Below are 17,424 nucleotides of genomic sequence, written 5' to 3'. Positions count from 1 at the left end.
TCTAGTTTGTGGTTGTAAAGTCTCATGACTAGAGGTCACTATAGGTCATTTTATACAGTAACATCAACTTTCAAAAAATGGCCTTACTACAATGAAATGGCCACTATGGGGGCTAAAATAATCAAACTTGAATAAAATTGGGCTCATTAAATCCACAAGAGTCTCAGCTTTCCAGTCAAACTAAATATAGGTAACTCCAAGACTGTTTAGGCCCCAGTCTGCACAAATACACCATTTTACAACAGGCGAAAATAGCGCATTTGTACTGCATGCAAAGAAACTGCATGGTTTTTGCCCAAAACTGCATGGGATTATCATGAGGTGGGCATGTCTGAAAAGGGGACACCCGTGGCTGCCCATAGAGCCCATTTTCATTCAGATATCTGGAGGTCAGAGGTCAAGAGACCCCTCTGAAAAGTGGCCATGCAAATTTTTTTCCCACACCAAAATTTTGCCTAACTTCGGAGCAATATTTACCCCCCTTGCCGACAACCTAGCGTCACACACTTGGTACCATTCCTTAGCTTGTCTGTGCTTATACATGATATAACATCTGATTCACTGTAGCTTTAAAACTGAGCCCATTACCAACTCTGAAAAACAGTATGTCAGGCAAGGACGCCGGTGTCCCCATCGGAGTTTAAGAGGCTAGAGATGAGAAGCAATGATCCTTCAGTCCCGAGATTGTTCCCTGATCATTCAGCTACTGTTTGCCCAATTACACTTTATGATCCACCAACAACAAATAACAGCAACAATAATGGGTTCACAGTCGTCTTTTAGGTGATATTTTCTTAGAATTCTGTGATTTCTATACTCCTTCCTGCTCAAGACTCTTTATATGAGGTTTAGCTTTAGTTTTTCAAGCCATTCCTTGGAATTGGACACCGGACCAAATTTTCGTACAACTGAAATAAGCATTGTGGTTCACCAGTAAAACATTTCAGTATGAAATTGTAGCATCACGACGTCTGTGGGTGCTGTTCACCTCGTTTTGACTGCAGAAACTCTTCTATTAACACCTCAGGAAGTGTTGTTATGTTATCTCTTTGATTTTGATCTCAACACCTCAGTGGGCTCCAGCTGGCAAATGTAACTTTGATGAGTGCCAATAGGCTGATGTCATCCTGCCAATGAGTTGTCTATCACATATTTTGAAATGGGCCACTCAACTAGTTCATTGGATTCACTATTAAAACAAGAGTTAGAGGAGTACGCTATTATAATCACAATATAAAGAAAACTATCTAGCCTGTATCTTAAGTGTTTGGAAATAAAAGGAAAGATTTACAGAATGAGCATCTTTTCATATTTTAACAGTCATCATGCATAACAAAAGGAAAACGACATTATCTTCAAGAAAATCTGTGTAATTGGCTGACTTTGTCTCAATATAATTAGATTTGCTTTTGTTGGTCCCCTAATAAAATGTTGTGAAGACTCCATAGATGTAAAGATATCCCTTGTGCTTTGCACCATTCACACGGTATAGACTGACAGCTGAGGATGTGAGTTGGAGCATTTGGCTGCTTCCCCACAGACGCTCGATAAAGCATTCAGAGTTATCTCATCCTGGGAATTTCACTCTCCTTCATCGTGGCATGGGCTATTCTTTATTTCACAGTTGTGCGACTGCTCATACAGTGCAGCCTGATCTATCTATCTTTGAATCTCTTTGATTTGGCACTGTGGATAATGAGAATGTCTTTGAGGGGACTATTGGACTTTGTAGGAAAAGTACTGTATGATGCACAGTAATGAATATCTTAACTGTTGTTTTTTTATGTTTGGAAAGGTATGAAAAGATTCTTGGAAATACAGATTTTCTTTTCCTTGGAAGGGGGTGGGGTGTTGGGGTAGGTTGTCAGTAAATCTGATGAATTTGAGCAATGAGCAATCTGGTGTGTGTACTATACACAACAAGTATATATTGTATATATTAACACCTGCAGGACACATCACACTTGGCGGTAGCTGCCACTTTGGTAACACAAGTCTCAACAATCTAGCCATTCTCTATTATGTTACATAAGGACCCACAGCATGCAGGTATAAGCACAAACTAATACAGGCAGTAAACTCTCACTGTTAGGGGAGGGTCGGCTGTAAACTCAGTGAGCCCGTCTCCACCTACCTAGTTTGAGATGTGATCATGTGGAGGCTGAGAGGAAAGACAGCCTAAGTCGTTTTTTTTTTTTCATGTAATGTTGAAGCTGAAATGAAAATAATGAGTCACTTGAGATATGCCATGGTTGCTCTCAGTGATATATTCAAGACAAATACCATTTTTACTTTGGATATGCTGTTAAAATATGGTTGTCTTCATAAAAATATTCATCGCAGCTTCCAGTCAGCTAGCATGAATCTTTGCTTTCTTTACCTTCACTTCATAGAGTCTCTGTTGTAGATCTAACATACAACTGAACATGTTAGACAAAAAAAAATACTGAGTCTGCCAGCAGACGATACAAAGTTAGCATAAATCTGTGTTTGGCCAAATGTGACTGCTGGTCACCAGCCACAGGCACTTCGGCCCAGCAGCATTGCCATCATCTTGGCTCGCTGTGCTTCTCGGCACCGACTCCATGTGACGTCATAAAAAATTAACACGAACTATTTTATGATATTCTCCACTTGAAAGGGATCCAACACAAATGAAACAGGGGGAGTATTTCAGCATAGGCATGAGTGAACACCGTATCACACAGTTTCACACAGTTTCACACACACCTCAGCCGACCCTGTGCACTACAGTGGCATCAGTTAATGAGTTGGTCTTGTTCATACTGTATTACCTGGTGAACTTGAACCATTGTAAGAAGTTGTCACTGACCACTTGCAGTTACCTCAAAGCCTCAGCAGAACCATCTGCTCCCTAGCACCATGTGACCATAAAAGTTGGATGTCTGTCTTGTCTGACTTGCGATTTGAAAAGGATCCAATTCAAATGATTTGGGAAACTTGGCCAAGGGCAGCATGACAGCTCACTGTTTAGCTCTGTCGCCTCACAGCAAGAATGTCTTGGCCTCAATCCCTGGACAAAGAGAATGTGTGAATTTCAGCACATTGACATCTACAACTGCGTCTTGCGGTATAAACCACATGACACCAAGACTATAATTATAGCATATTCTGGGATATGGGGATAAAAACAAAAAAGGGCATTAACTAACAGGTCCAAGATAGAAAGCACAAATGCAAACATCTAAATGTGCTACAACTGTACAGCCACAACTTTATTTTCAGGTACAATCTTAAATTAATTTCATATGAAAGTACACAATGACCATGTGACCCCAATATTCCAAAACATCTGACAAAAGGATGCAGCAGCTGCTGGCTCATCTGCTTCACTAATTATAATTCCACTTAGAAATGGAGGTACAATGTCCTAATTGGCTGGAGCAGAAGTCATTAGGAGAATCTTCATTGTTCAGTGGTGATGAGTAGCTGGAGATGGAGCAGGGAGAGCGGGATGTCATATTTAGTTTTGTTTACTATTCACAAAATAGCTGGACCTGCTTGTGGAGCTGCACCCGAAAGAGTGATGATTAATGATTTTCTCCTAATAGAGTAAACTGCTTTGTTTTGTTTTGTTTGTTTGTTTGTCTTTTCATTTAAAACTCATCATTTTTACTCCCAGAGTTCAATTTGCACTCTCAAACAGTCGTTTCACCTTGCCAAAAGACGAGAGGATTTATGCATGGTGCATTATAGACTCTGCATGTTTTATCAGATAAAATGATTTGATGCACAGATACATTTTACACTTGAAGCATCTCAATTTTGGGATACAGTTTGGCAAGTTAAGAATGGTTAAGAACGCTCTCTATCAAACCTGAGACCTTAAAAAAGAAAGAAAGAAACAGGAAAAAAGAGCACTGCTATGTAATGGAAAAATAAATAACGTACAGAGGCAACAATAGAAATCTCTGTCAGCACAGAAGTGTTAAATCAAGACTTACTTCTGTCCTATTTAGAGAAAAATCAGGGTATTCCATCAGATTGCCGTGCATTAGCAACACCAATGGAGGCAAACAAGAATGAACATTTAAAAATCCTACTTTACAGACAGACAAAAGAACAGCCGAATGACAGAGGAAGAAAGACACAAAAGTGATTAAATGGTTTGTCAAAAGTTGTGCATTTCATAAACAAATTCTCGAGACAGTCTTAAGACAAAGAGTGACAAAGGAATGATTCATGTTAAGAATAAAGAGTTGCACTAAAGCCAAATACTGCACATGATAAATTTGATTTCCCTTAGAGTGAGTTTTAACCAAAATAAAAAAATATATGAACAAGTTGTATGCAACTTTTTAATGTACCCAGTAGTTCAGGTGATACATTTAGCAAGCGAAATCTAGGTTTCACCAGTACGGTCTATGAAGTTATAAAGTTAAGTTATAAGTTATAAAAATTATAAACATTAAATAATCTTCATGATCATGTGAAATTGCTGATTCATTTTTGTATTTTCCAGCTTACACACATTTCCAAAAATCAGGCCTCACCTTATACATAAAGATTTGGAAAAAAAAAAAAAAAAAAAAAATCACTCATAGTTGTGTCAGTTCATGTCTTGATTACTGTAACACCTTGCTCACCTCCCTCAGCCAGGATTCTGTTCAGACTTTTACTTTTGATGTACCAGACGTTCCACGATCAGGGCCGTCTCTAAGTGACAGAGCTGCTGCCCCTCTCAGTGCTGTGAGGAGCCGCAGGTCCTCTGAGCAGCGACTCATAGCCGCTGCAAGGTCGAGGCAGAAAACTGAAGGTGACTCCATTTTGGCTCGAATGGCTCCTCAACTTTGGAACAGCCTTTTCCCAAGTCTAAGAGAAGCCAAATCTGTTCACATAAAAAAAAGAAAAAAAAAAAATCTGAAAATGATTGTTCTCATTGGCCTTTTATACTCACTGATTTGCAGGTATCAATGCTTTACATATTATTTTACTTATTTTTTTTATCTTTTGTCTTTTTTGTCTCTTTTTCTATTGACTCTCCTTTTGAAGTACTTTGTAACAACAGTTTTGAAAAAAATGCTATAGAAATATAGTTTATTTACTTCCCCACTTACTGTACAAACAACAAAAATCAAGAAGAGTGAAGCAAACTGCTCAGGCCTTTAAATGATTTTTGTCTCAGATGGTAGAGTTTTAGAACATCACATGCTCTGCATCATTTACAAAACTTAGCATTTTCTCTGTTTTGAATTCAGTTGCTTAGGCTACTATTAAAAAATAGTACTCAGACAGATGCTATGCTCACACTGCTTGCATGTAATGTAAAGAAAATGTCACACATAGTATTCATATTTTGAAGTATGCTGACTGAGTGTAACTTGTGATTCACCTGACACTGTTTTGATTAAACTTCATCATTATTGTGACTTAAGTGGGTTTTATCAGAAGTTAACATACCACAGCAATATTAATTAGCCTGCATAAAACAACAACATATAAACATGATCAGAATTAAACAGGCACACCCGCCAATTTAAGAAAGCATAGCCTGATGTCCTCCATGGTGCTCATTCGTATGGTAATCTCACGTTTTATGTAACACAGAATTAGGCCTGTTTATGAAGGCTCACCCTGCATTGCAGCGCATTATATTCATGTATAAACTGAATGAAAGAGGTATGTCATCATGAATGACAGCCCATGTAGTATATTCATCCCCAGATGTTCTGCTCTATGCAGAAACACCGGTAACACTGCCTTTTTCCCTAAATCCTACTTTACAGGACTACAGAATTTGTGACAGGGGACTTATTATTTTTACCTAAATATTTAATTCCTTGTGGATTCCAATAAAAAAAGGCACATTCAAGTGGAATGCATTGCAATTCAAAGATACAGCCAGACATTTGCTCCAGTTAGCTCTTTACTCTGAAAACAGTTTAATGAACCTATCAGGTTCAAAACATCAGATGTGAAGTAACTACGGTCAGACAATGTAAGTATGACATCATCAGCAAACAGATTTGCTTTGACCTAATAGCCAGTTGTGTCAAAAACCTGTAATGATTTTGCCATTACATGTATTACTGTTGAAGGGCTCCAGTGCTAAAATAAACACAGTTGGTAAGTCAGGACATCGTTGACAAGTTGAACATCTGACACAGAAAGGGTCGGATACCACACCGTTAGTCTGTACAGAAGAGACAGGTGCCAAAACCTTATTTTGAATAATTTTGACCACTTGATCCTGTCAGAGGCTTTGTCCACATGCAGCGATACTGCCACAGCTGCACAGTGGAGAAAGTCTTCTCAGATAGTTTGAAGAGAGAGATCCAGGGACAATTCTGTCTGGTCCAAGGGGGCAAATGAGACAATGAACGTGGCAAACCAAAGTGCCAGAAATGCTTTGTATTCATTATACAAAATGTTTAATTAAGTGTCACCGGCTACGTTGTTCCTTGATGTCATTCCCAGGATTTGCAGCAAGGCTGTAATGGCTGAAAGCACAGAGTCTGACCTTGACTGGAGCTCAGTAATATTATTATTGAAGCTAATTTAGTATGAAAACATTTAAAAAAAAAAAAAAAAAATCTGATGCCATATCCGTCTCCTCCTGGAGATTTCCCTGGAGATAGAGCACTGATGACTATTTGAATTTCTATCTCACTGATGGGAGTCTCTCAATCAGCTACATCTTCATCTGTTTGGACAGGTAGTGTGCCATCTGTTAAAAAAAAATGCATTTCAGAGTTGTTTCAGTTTCATAATCTGAGGCAATAATCTCTAAAGGCAGCATTTATACTCTCCTGCTATGTGATAACTGAGCCGTCATCAGGAAATATATTGTTTATTTCGTATTTGTCTCCATTTGAAAGCTAACATTTTACCCCCTTTATCACAACAGCAGTCAAAATCTTCTCTTTTTAATTAATACAGTGGGAAAACAGTCCCCACATGCAGAATTGATTGAGCAAGATTTTCTTTTTCAAAGTCTTGGTTGAAGGGTTTTATTTTATTATTTTTTTCCGTAAATAATTCTTTTTAATTTAGCATCTTTTTGTGTTTGGCTGTTGGGTAACTAAGAATCCAGCCTTTGCATGTAGCTTTCAACGTCTCACATATGGTTTGAATAGCTAAAACAAACTATTATTATTGAAGAATCGCAGAATATTCTATTTCATGACTGCTAATTAACATTTAACATAGAGTTATTGAATCTCCAGTGCCTATTGGCTACTTGTTTCACCAAAGGCAAGCAGCAACTGACATGGGAGTGATGCAGTCCTCACCGACAGTCACAAGAAGTCTTGGCGGATGTGATATTCCATCCTCCAGAAAGTAATATGTGCTTTCAACGTTTTAAAGTGAGATAAACATTTATGGTCAATGGATCGTTCAATCAATCGATAAAAATGCCACAGGACCTTAGAACAGGAAAGAGAGAGGGAGAAAGAAGACAATAAAACACAACATTAGGTACCATCCACCACATTTCAGCATCCATGGTATGTTTCCAGGCAACACGTATACTGTCATGTCGCTGCTTTTGTCTTTCCACTTTAAGCAAAATGTTTAAAGTGGATCCATGAGCCTTCCACGTCTGTCAGAGTCGGACAAAAGCAACTCACTTATTTTCATCTTTCAGGTTAATTTTATTTAAAGAACAAGGAGCTTGGTGTTCAGGTTTGGGATTATCCACACTCGCTTGTATCTTTGAAGTCCAGCAAGCAGAAATACAAAGACAATGGCGAAAATGGGCAGTCAATAGAAACAAATCTCCTTACCTGTGTGATTTGTTGTACTCCAGCACTGGAATATTAAAGGAGTATTAAAAATGAGTGAAAATAAATTTAAAAAAATAAAAGGAAAAAGTTACGCTGATTCAAAAAATAAAGTCAATGAAAAATGGAGGAAATTAAATAAAGAATTAAGAAATAAAAAAGATCAGAACTCTGAACACATCCCTGTGTTCAGAGTTCCCCTGAGACTGCCAGCAGCCTTGGTGGTCCACAGGGCCCGTGTTGAGGAACAGAGGGATCAAACAGACACGCATTAGACAAGCATGTCTGAAATGTAAGCTGCTGCTTGACCGTTAAGTGACTTAAAAACAAGGAGTGGAAACTGTCTGTTCTGTCCTGGATGTCTGCTCGGAAACTAACAGGCACCCAGCAAAGAGGCCGGCAGTAACGTGTGCTCTTCCTCTGGCACTGGTGGCTTTGCATTTCGGACAGTCTGTTGATTATGTAAGATTTCTAAAATAATAATTCCAATAATAATTCTTGGGATAAAACTTGCACCAACCCATCTATTTGCATGCTTTTGAACTCAGTCCAGCATACAAAGACAAACACATTTTACATGTTTTTTGCTCATTTCTCACAAACTGACTGCTTCAGGGCAAAAGGACAAATATTTCAGATAAAATATATATATTTTAAATCATCTTCTCTCTCTTATTCACATGCATCTATATCCAGGGATTTCAAATCTTTTTTAATTGAAGTGCTAGGGTCAGAGGCCACATCATTTAGTTCACACGGTTTTTGACACACTGACCTGTTTCTTTCTACTTTCCACCCATATCATGTGAATTGATAAGGCTAGAATGAGTGAAATAAAACAGTGTATCTCTGCCTTTTCACCTGCTTTTATTTTTCATCAGGGTGCGACAAAAGCAGCCGCCCCTCAGGATGTGCCTTGTCTGACACATATCACATGTTTAATATAACCCACAGCCACGCAGGGGCTCACATTCTTCTGAGCCATGTCCCCGAGCTAGTAATTAACCTTAAACAATACCAGCTCCTCCTAATGAAAAACAGCCCAATGGTTATTCACTGCTTTATCCTGCTGCAAAATCCCCCATAATCCCCCAGCATCTCCTGGCATATTGGCGGCTAGGTGGAGGTGGGCAGCTTTTTAAGTGTGATAGATGGAGTTTAGTTTCAGGCTGCTGCTGCTACTGCTGCAGCTTCCTCCTCTGACCCAGCCTTCCCCAGAGAGCCCAGGATGAGCCTGAGCCACAATATAGTTCTCAAAAAACCTTTGTTGCTGTTCAATCTGTATTCTGTATAAGAGCAAACAGCCTTCCTTTATTCTCTTATTTATTTATTTATTTATTTGGCGGTTTCTTTTGGGCAGCCTGTCCATTTATGTTGAGTGTGTTTAGTTAAGCGCAGGCAGCTATCCAATTTCAGCAGCGAATCTCATGTGGATGTCGTAAATGTAGCACTGTGTTGCTCCTATTGTGCTGTACAGAGGATGCAAATAGGGAGGCGATCATTTCCACGCTTAACAAAAACCTTTTTTCATGATAGCAAGAGCGCAATCACCCACTTGATTTTACAAAGTGGTTTTGCTGAAACAGTAGAGGTGTTTGCTTGCATATATAATTCAATCATATTAAGAATACCATTACAACAATATAAATTTATGGATGTTCATTAAGTTGACTGATGCACTTTTGTCTTTTCAGTCATAATTATTGTTGCATGACTGAGGGGTCACTGGCAGGGGAGGCCACCTGTGGGTTCAGCATCTATAACTCAAAGGTGGTTTGTGTTAGAGCTATCGAACCGTCATGCATAATGCCCATATTAGTTCACTACAAGTAACAGTCCTTACAAGCTGTCAGTCGCAGGCTATGTGAGGTCATTTCAACTAAAGAGAGTTCAGTGGTTGCAAATTTCCCTGCTCTGGGATGAGTTGTAACAGGAGATAGATGTAACAGTAGGAACATTTGCTGAATACAGCGCACTCTGCAAAAAGTTGTAGGTTTTTTTTTTTTTAAGCGTAATCTTAAAAAGAGGTTTTTGTTTGATATGTGATATTTGTGTTGAACACATGAAATGAAGAGGAAAGGAACACCTTTCATTTTTTGGCACATCTAAGAGCCCCTGACATTCCCTGAAACTCAAAACGTGTTCATAATTTTAATCTTTACAGCACAATTTATGCCTCATTCCTCATCCCTGACATTGTCAGTACTTTGCAGTGTTTCCAGATTTTCACTTCTGTGATTGTAATATAGACAGATCTTTACCTGTGGACCTGCAAATCAACTGTTTTGTATTGTTAGCTGGGTACCTGTCACTGGACAGCCTACACTGTAATGTTAAGTAAATAAGTTGTTCCGGGGTAATCATAATAAGAAAATTACAACATATTACTTTTGAATGCTTTTGAATGCATGTCTTTTTGTGGTTCTTGGACGGGATGTAACTTAAACCAAATTTCCCCCCTGGGGACAAATAAAGTATGATTGATTGATTGATTAATTCATCCAATATCCAGTCCAAATGTAGACGAGAAGTTACCGCTCTGTTCCTACAGCTTAGATATAGATCGATAATGGAATAGGGGATCTTACACTGATAAAACAATGGAAACATTAGTTGGAAAGCTTCAAATATCTTATTCAAGAATGTAAATTCACAATATCAGAAATGAAACCATTCACATCATAACCTATCTCCTGTTTTGTTTTGTTTTGTTTTGTTTTAGATTAGCCGCCAGTCTTAGTTTCTACTGCATAATTTGTTACAAGTAGGATTGGTCGCAAGTTCAATTTACCTCCCACACCCCCACACAAAAAAGAAATCTACTTAAAAAATGCGCTCAAAGAAAAAGTTGCTTGTACAAAAGAGAACTTTACGTGTCACTTTTTCCATGCAAAATGATGAGGACAAAGTGCCAAAGTTCAAACTAAATTATTTTCTTTGCAGAAAATCTTATTTTCAAAAATAAAGTGCACAAAGAAAGTATAGCTAGATGACTTGTCTCTTTCTTACTGAGTCACCGTTCACCGTGGAAGGCTCCACAAGTGGCCAATTGACCGCAGGTCTCTGTTATTATTCGGCGGAATTAAAGTGTTGCATTATCAAGACTGTTTCAAGGGTCTGTCTTGTCTGTCTGAGACACAGTTTTTTAGTTTCAATCTGAAGATTATCTAGGATCCTCACCCTGAGGTGAGACAATCAGGTGAAGCTTCTTAACTCTCGCATGGAACGAGGTGTGATTCAGATTGTGGTAGAATGGTGAGATGATAATCAGATAACGTTGAAAAGAACGGCGTTTCACTGTTGCTGGGTCTGCAGGGGATTCAGATTTTCATTCTGATTCGTTATCGCTCATGAACTTCAAGGATGTTACACGGCGACAGTAGCACATAATTTGCTCTTTGAGATTATTTGGTTCACAGTGATAAAAACATAAAACTGTTTGACTACATAAAATAAAGGGGAAGAATTCACATGCAGGTCACACAGAAACGATGGTGTGCATGATAGACGATAAGAAATGTTAGTGCTCAAGTTTGCAGCCTCCCAGTGCTCTTGTTTTCCACCCGAAATGCAGAAACGTCAAAATTTCTGTTTACTATTTACAGGCAAACAGCTATTTTTTCTATGTGTTTGAGCATCCAGTGTATGACTGAAAATTTTGATGCAAGAGGTGAGATGTATCTCACGTGACTGGAGTCGCATCAGTGGCATGAGCATCTCCTTTATGACGCCTTTGCCTAGTGGGACCGGAGCATAAATAGCCTTGCATTAATGTATTACATATTTATTAACAGCACTGTAGTGAATTGTTTACTGTCAGTTGCAGTTTTGTTCAGTGATAATGCTGCCTTGAGATAGATCCTGTGTGTGAATCCAGCTGACATTTTCAACCAAACCGTGGCAAGCCAGGAGGTTTCGATTAATTTTGACCCGCGACCCCTCTGCACCTCCCCAAGGCTCACTTTGTGCCGATCCAATCTCCCGGCTGTGCTAGGACCATAAGGGCTAGATTCAATCATTTTGCAGTGTTTATTCCTTCACCTGTATCTTATACATACCATTCTGCTCATTGACAAGTCAATATGTTATTGTGGGATTTTTCCTCCCTCACAGCTCCCATTCTTTCCTTTTGTATTTACTGGAGACATGTCTTGCGTGAGGAGGAGGTGCTGTTACAGTACTTGTTCATAGAGCTCACAAGGGATCAGCTTCAACTCTTATACATTGTGTGGGTGAAACTCGCAGGTCAGACAGCATATCGAAAGCATCTCCCCCATTTCCACATCATAGCTGCAGAAACATGTCCAAGCAGGTAAGGGAAACAGGAGCGAGTGCATCACTGAAGTAGCGAAATGCAGCTGGAAGCAAATGACAGCTTCTGGGGAGTGTCTTAGCTCTGTATACTGCATATGCACCTCTGAGACGCTGGGGGCCACAGGGTCGGGCAAATTCAATTCCCTTTCTCGAGAGGCAGTGGAGTGAAATACAGTTCTTGGGGACAGGTTGAACTGATGGCTAGCCAATGCATATGCAGGAAAAACTCTGTAATATTACAGCCTTTTCATGTAGTGGCTCTGGCACAAGCATTCAGAACAACCTCTTTCTCCCTCTGTGTAACAGTCTTGGTGAAATCACATGTTCATGAATAAAAGGGCACTTAACCAGGTTCTCACTTGGCCATTAGGACTCAAGCAGCTGGCCTACAACTGTTAGTTTCCAGGGCAACTTCAACTTTTTCTCTCTTTTTGAGACATTACTTTTTTTTTTTAGTGCAGCTTGCCTGGATTCAGAGGGTTCTTTGATCAACATCAGCAAGCACTTTGTTGTCATTGGATGTGCAGATTTTCTATGAAATGAACTGTGTGACGTTTGTGTGGGTATAGCTCCCCGCCCTGCCTCCATATGGGCACAGTCACATCTGACAGGAGCCACTTCCTCCTCTTCAGACAAGGCGCATGGTGGGAGGTTTTACGAAGTGAGCTGTGGGTGTGACAAATACTCACAAGGGTTTTAATTATTTTGACGTGACAGCCGATCACTTAAACTCAAGCTGTTTTGGCTGGAGTGTGGCACAGCTGGCTAACCAGAATAGTAAACAAAGGGGCGGGGCACTGTGCGCTGACACACACACAAGCGAGGGTGAAGCAGCGTGCAATCAACTCTGAAATTGTCTTGATGCTTCGGTGTTCCATTTTTGTCAAGTGAAACTAAAATGTGGGAATAATTGCCACTTTCCTGTGCTTTTTTATGATGTTGCAAACCAAATGTGAATTTAACGTGTGGTTAGGGCTAGAAAATCAACGTTGATGAAGCCGGAACGTTTATTAATAGCGCATTCAATAATTTACCATTTAATGACACCACAGGATGAGTTGGGATCTAGGTTAAAATGATGACTGATGAACAGTGATCTCAGTAGGATGCACATTTTTTCTAGCATCACTGTGTGTCCTGGGAACCGTTTCCAGTGTGACTGAATTTGACACAACTGCACTGATTGTTTGCAGATTAAATTTTTAAACGCGAGTCTAAACCAAAGCAAAGTAACGCTTCCTCTCCTTCATGGTGTTTTGTTCCTCCAGTAACATGCAGCTCGGTTATTACATGGGCATTTGGCAGGGCAGCACTACAACTCTGTCGTACGGCCCTTTGAATTTAAACGGAGGAAATGGGATTTGCTCCCCAAATGTGATTACAATAGCTTAAAGTGCGGGGAGGCTCGCTGGCAGGGTGTGGAATTCAGATTTCACATGATCACTCAGAAATGGTTTGAGAAAGTTCCAGAGCTCCTTGACCTTCGAGCACTCAGAGATTCATGAGGCAGGCCTATTGATTTAAACAGGTGTAAAGGCCCTCCTCCAGCAGGGGAAATTTAATCTTGTCGGAGGACCACTGGATTATTGCAGACGACACTGTCACTGAAGCCATAGGACATTTTTATGTCAGGGGGGCTAGACAATATTAATTTTACTTTCATCTCATATTGTAGAGAAGAAGTGCGGGGATCTGAACTAGTTTCCTTTAAGCAAACTCCCCAAAATGAAAGACCAAAGCAGAGGCTAATTGGAAAATGTTTGTGTCTTGAAAATATGACTACAAATATTGTGAATGTTTAATTCACATTCTACTCACTGTGGTGACTTTGATATATTCAGCTTCAGTTCAGATCCTCTTTGAGAAATCTGATGACAGAGCAGAGAGCTACTCTTTTGACAAAGGAGATTAAGTAGAAAACACATTACAAACACATTTCCCAATCAAAGAAATGTACACAATTATCGCATCAGTTTTAATTATAGCATCCTCCCTCAGATCACTGGCTCCTTAATTTGCCTATTAAGACAAGTGCTTATGAAACCGGTGGGGGTGAGATTTCGAAGTCACCCAAGGTCCCCTGGTTTTAGCAATGTGTGTGGCGGTCTGTGTGTGTGCACACGTACATGATCAATGTGCACACGTCTCAGTGTTTGCGGTATGTGTGCGTTTGTGTGCGTGTGTGTGTGTGTGTGCATGTAAGTGTGCGTTCTCAAAGGTGAGCATGCCCAGGCTAATTTCAATCCTCTTTGTGAACGAGTGATTATTCCAATCTGTGGCTTAAGTTCACAGTGAGAGAAAGTGAGGAGGGGGAGCCGCAGTGTTAAGTGCTTCAGAGTGAGAGAGCGAAGAGGGAAAAGAGTCAGCATGGCACAGAAAAACAACTGTAAGTTAATGTTCATATCATGTTAATGTTTTTCTACGTTTTGGAAGTAGCCGTATTATTCTAATGGATTAGGCTGTACTAACAAGACAGCTAGCGTGTAAATGAATGGCAGTGTTAACAGCCGTAGATGACACATGACTCACTCCACAGACACTGAACACCTTTTGTTTGTTGCCTTATTATTCTCACCCTTTTGATTCTTGCTATTAGCATCACATGTTTTTTTCTTCTTCTTTTCTGCAATAATTATGTTGTATCTCAAAATGACTCTCCCTGTTGAAATCCTGAGTAAAAACAATGTCATAATGATTCAAAATATTACCTTCGCATACGGTTATCATGCTCAAATGCCTGGTTTTATATTTATGTGAGATAATCTTAAATTAGAAATGACAAGGGCTAAGATTTTTCTCGAAAGGTGCTTTCAGTCTTTTTTTTTTCCCCCAGTGGCATGTTACGTGAGCATTTTGAGCCCATTGTGAAATCAGCAGGATTTTCTTATTGCAGAAACAGGCCGATTAGTGTGACTGAGATCTCTCTGTCCACCCCACCTCCCTCCCTCCCTCCCCTCTCTCTCTCTCTCTCTCTCTCTCTTTCTCGCTCTCTCCCATACAGTTCAGTACTCCATCAGGAAGTACACGCCTGCAGATGAACAAGCAGTCATCTCCCTCTTTCGCACTGGGATTCTTGAACACGTATATCCAGCCTTCTTCAAGGCTTTGAGCCACCCAGACCACATTGGCATTGCCCTGAGTATTTCCATGGCCGGCTACGTGCTGGGAGGCAGCTCCTACTTCCAAGCTCTACTTTTTGGTGGTGCGTGGGCCGGCCTCATTTATTACTGCTGCCATGAGATCTATGAGGGCTACATGTTGAGGAGGCTGAGCACAGACATGGCTAACATTCAAACCAGCTACCTGGATAACCCAGACAACAGTTTCTGGGTGGCAGAGGCAAACATCAATGGCCAGTCCAAGGTGGTCGGGATGATGGCGGTGATGGGGAAAAGGGGGGAGAGCATCGAGGCTGTGAGGTGCGATGAGTGGAACGGAAGAGTGGTGGGAGGGTTGTCTGAGATCGCCCAAGATGCTGGAGATGGAAGTTACGGCGAGTTGCCCCATATGGTTGTGTCATTTCAAGGCCGCCGCAAAGGCCTTGGCTCCCAGCTGATCCAGAAAGCCTTGGATTTCTGCAAGGAGCGCGGCTACAGCCGCCTGGTTCTGGACGTCAGCTCACCACAGATGGCAGCCATCTCCCTGTACCAAAAGTTAGGCTTTGTTCAAACTGGCTGCCACAGCAAGACACACACCAATCGCTGGTTCTCCAAGCTGGCTCGAATAAGCGTTATGCGAATGGAAAAGTTCATTTAATGTAAACTGGACTGTAACCTCTCCGCTGAGACAGCTCTAACAGCACATTAAGCACATTTCACAGTTAATTCAAACAGTTTTTGGTCATTTTATGCAAAAAAATATTCAGTTGCATGGTAACTGGTCACTCATGTCTCAAGCTCACCATTACAGCACAGATCTCACTATCTTTATGTTTCCTCTTGCCTTGATGTACAATATGCACACCTGCAGTTCAATGCCAACAACATTCCATCTGTTTGTCAAATTAATTTATGAGATATGTATGGATGTACACCTGCGAAAAAAAATCTTAGTCGGATACTTTGTGAACTATATCGCTGGGCATTAAATGGAATAAACAATATTCGCACCCAATTACCTATTGTTTGTCCTGTCCACTAAAAAATATAACATTGTATGTGAGAAAGGAGACATTTAGACATCTGGATGTGTTAAACTTTCTTCTAAGCTTCTTTCCAGGGAAAAGTTGAATCCCTCTGCCTCAGAGGAATTAAAGCCAGCTGACTTCTAAGACCTCACAACTCTTTGCTTAAAATACCAATGAAAAATGCAGTAGTATCAGGACACTGGGAGGTTTAAAATTCTTGAGAGCTGAAAGAGCTGTGTGTGCATGCGTGCCTCCCTCCCTCCCTCCCCCCCTCTCTCTCTCGCTCTCTCTCTCTGCCTCTCCCTCCCTCTCTCTCCCTCTCTCTGCCTCTCCCTCTCTCTGCCTCTCTCTCTCTCTCTCTCTCTCTCTCTCTCTCTCTCTCTCTCACACACACACACACTCTCCCCCTCTCTCTCTCTCCCTCCTTCTCTCTCTCTCTCTTACCCTCTGTGTATATGTGTGTATGTTTGGCATAAAAGAGGATAAAGAGTTCAGTGCAATGCAATGCATTCAGGTCATCGTACATAAAGCAAAGACTGAGATTATCATCCCCAGACAATGGTGGTTTTATCATATGTCAGTGATGTGAAGAGGGACATAAGATAGAGGTGAAAAGGCTGCGGGGATTATGATTTTACTGTAGCAGATTCCTTCATACTTGCTCAACATTTCTGAAACAATGAAGAAAAGCAACTACAGCTGCTTTTCCCGAACCAATCCTATCTTTTGCATTCACATAACCTACCCACGCGGACTGTGCATCGTAAGTTAAATAATGTAGATTTACTGATTTCCTAATCTGTGTTGCCTCAGAAATCCCCCAAAGGTGATTACAGTTTCCCAAACATTATCAGTACCACACAGTGCCACTTTATCTTGAAAATGTGTCCAGGGCAGGGGGAAAATCTCAAGCAGCCGATGTAGACAGTGACAGGTGTGTGCTAAATGAGTTTTAAGTGCAAGTACTGTATGGATAGTGCAGCTTGGCACTGAGATGCATGCACCATCAGAGTCATCCAGGCATCAATCATTCCCGCTGTGGCTGTCAGAAAAAAATTAGGCTGGTGGCCAGCCGGCAGGTGTTGAACTAGCCAGAGGAAGCTGAGTCTTAATGCTGGCCAACCCATTGTCATCCTGTCACAGTTACATCTGGCCTCAAGGTAATGACAGCTTGATTGTAATTCCTCTCATGCACTACGTCTGCTAATGGATCAATTGCCATTTTAGCCTGAAAAAACT

General features: G+C 40.6%; 1 protein-coding gene across 1 annotated transcript; it reads left to right on the top strand.

Moving 5' to 3' along the window:
• Positions 1-14,359: 14,359 nt before the first annotated feature.
• LOC115362147 (N-acetyltransferase family 8 member 3) lies at positions 14,360-16,172 on the top strand. Its single transcript, XM_030055968.1, has 2 exons — positions 14,360-14,445; positions 15,061-16,172. Exons 1-2 carry the CDS (start codon positions 14,427-14,429, stop codon positions 15,813-15,815), a joined length of 774 nt encoding a protein of 257 aa, XP_029911828.1. The 5' UTR covers positions 14,360-14,426; the 3' UTR covers positions 15,816-16,172.
• The last annotated feature ends 1,252 nt before the right edge of the window (positions 16,173-17,424 follow it).

Source organism: Myripristis murdjan, chromosome 7, assembly GCF_902150065.1.
Source record: "Myripristis murdjan chromosome 7, fMyrMur1.1, whole genome shotgun sequence".
NCBI classification, from domain to species: Eukaryota; Metazoa; Chordata; class Actinopteri; order Holocentriformes; family Holocentridae; genus Myripristis; species Myripristis murdjan.
Note: the sequence above shows the minus strand (reverse complement) of the source record. Positions and strands in the feature narration are given on the sequence as shown.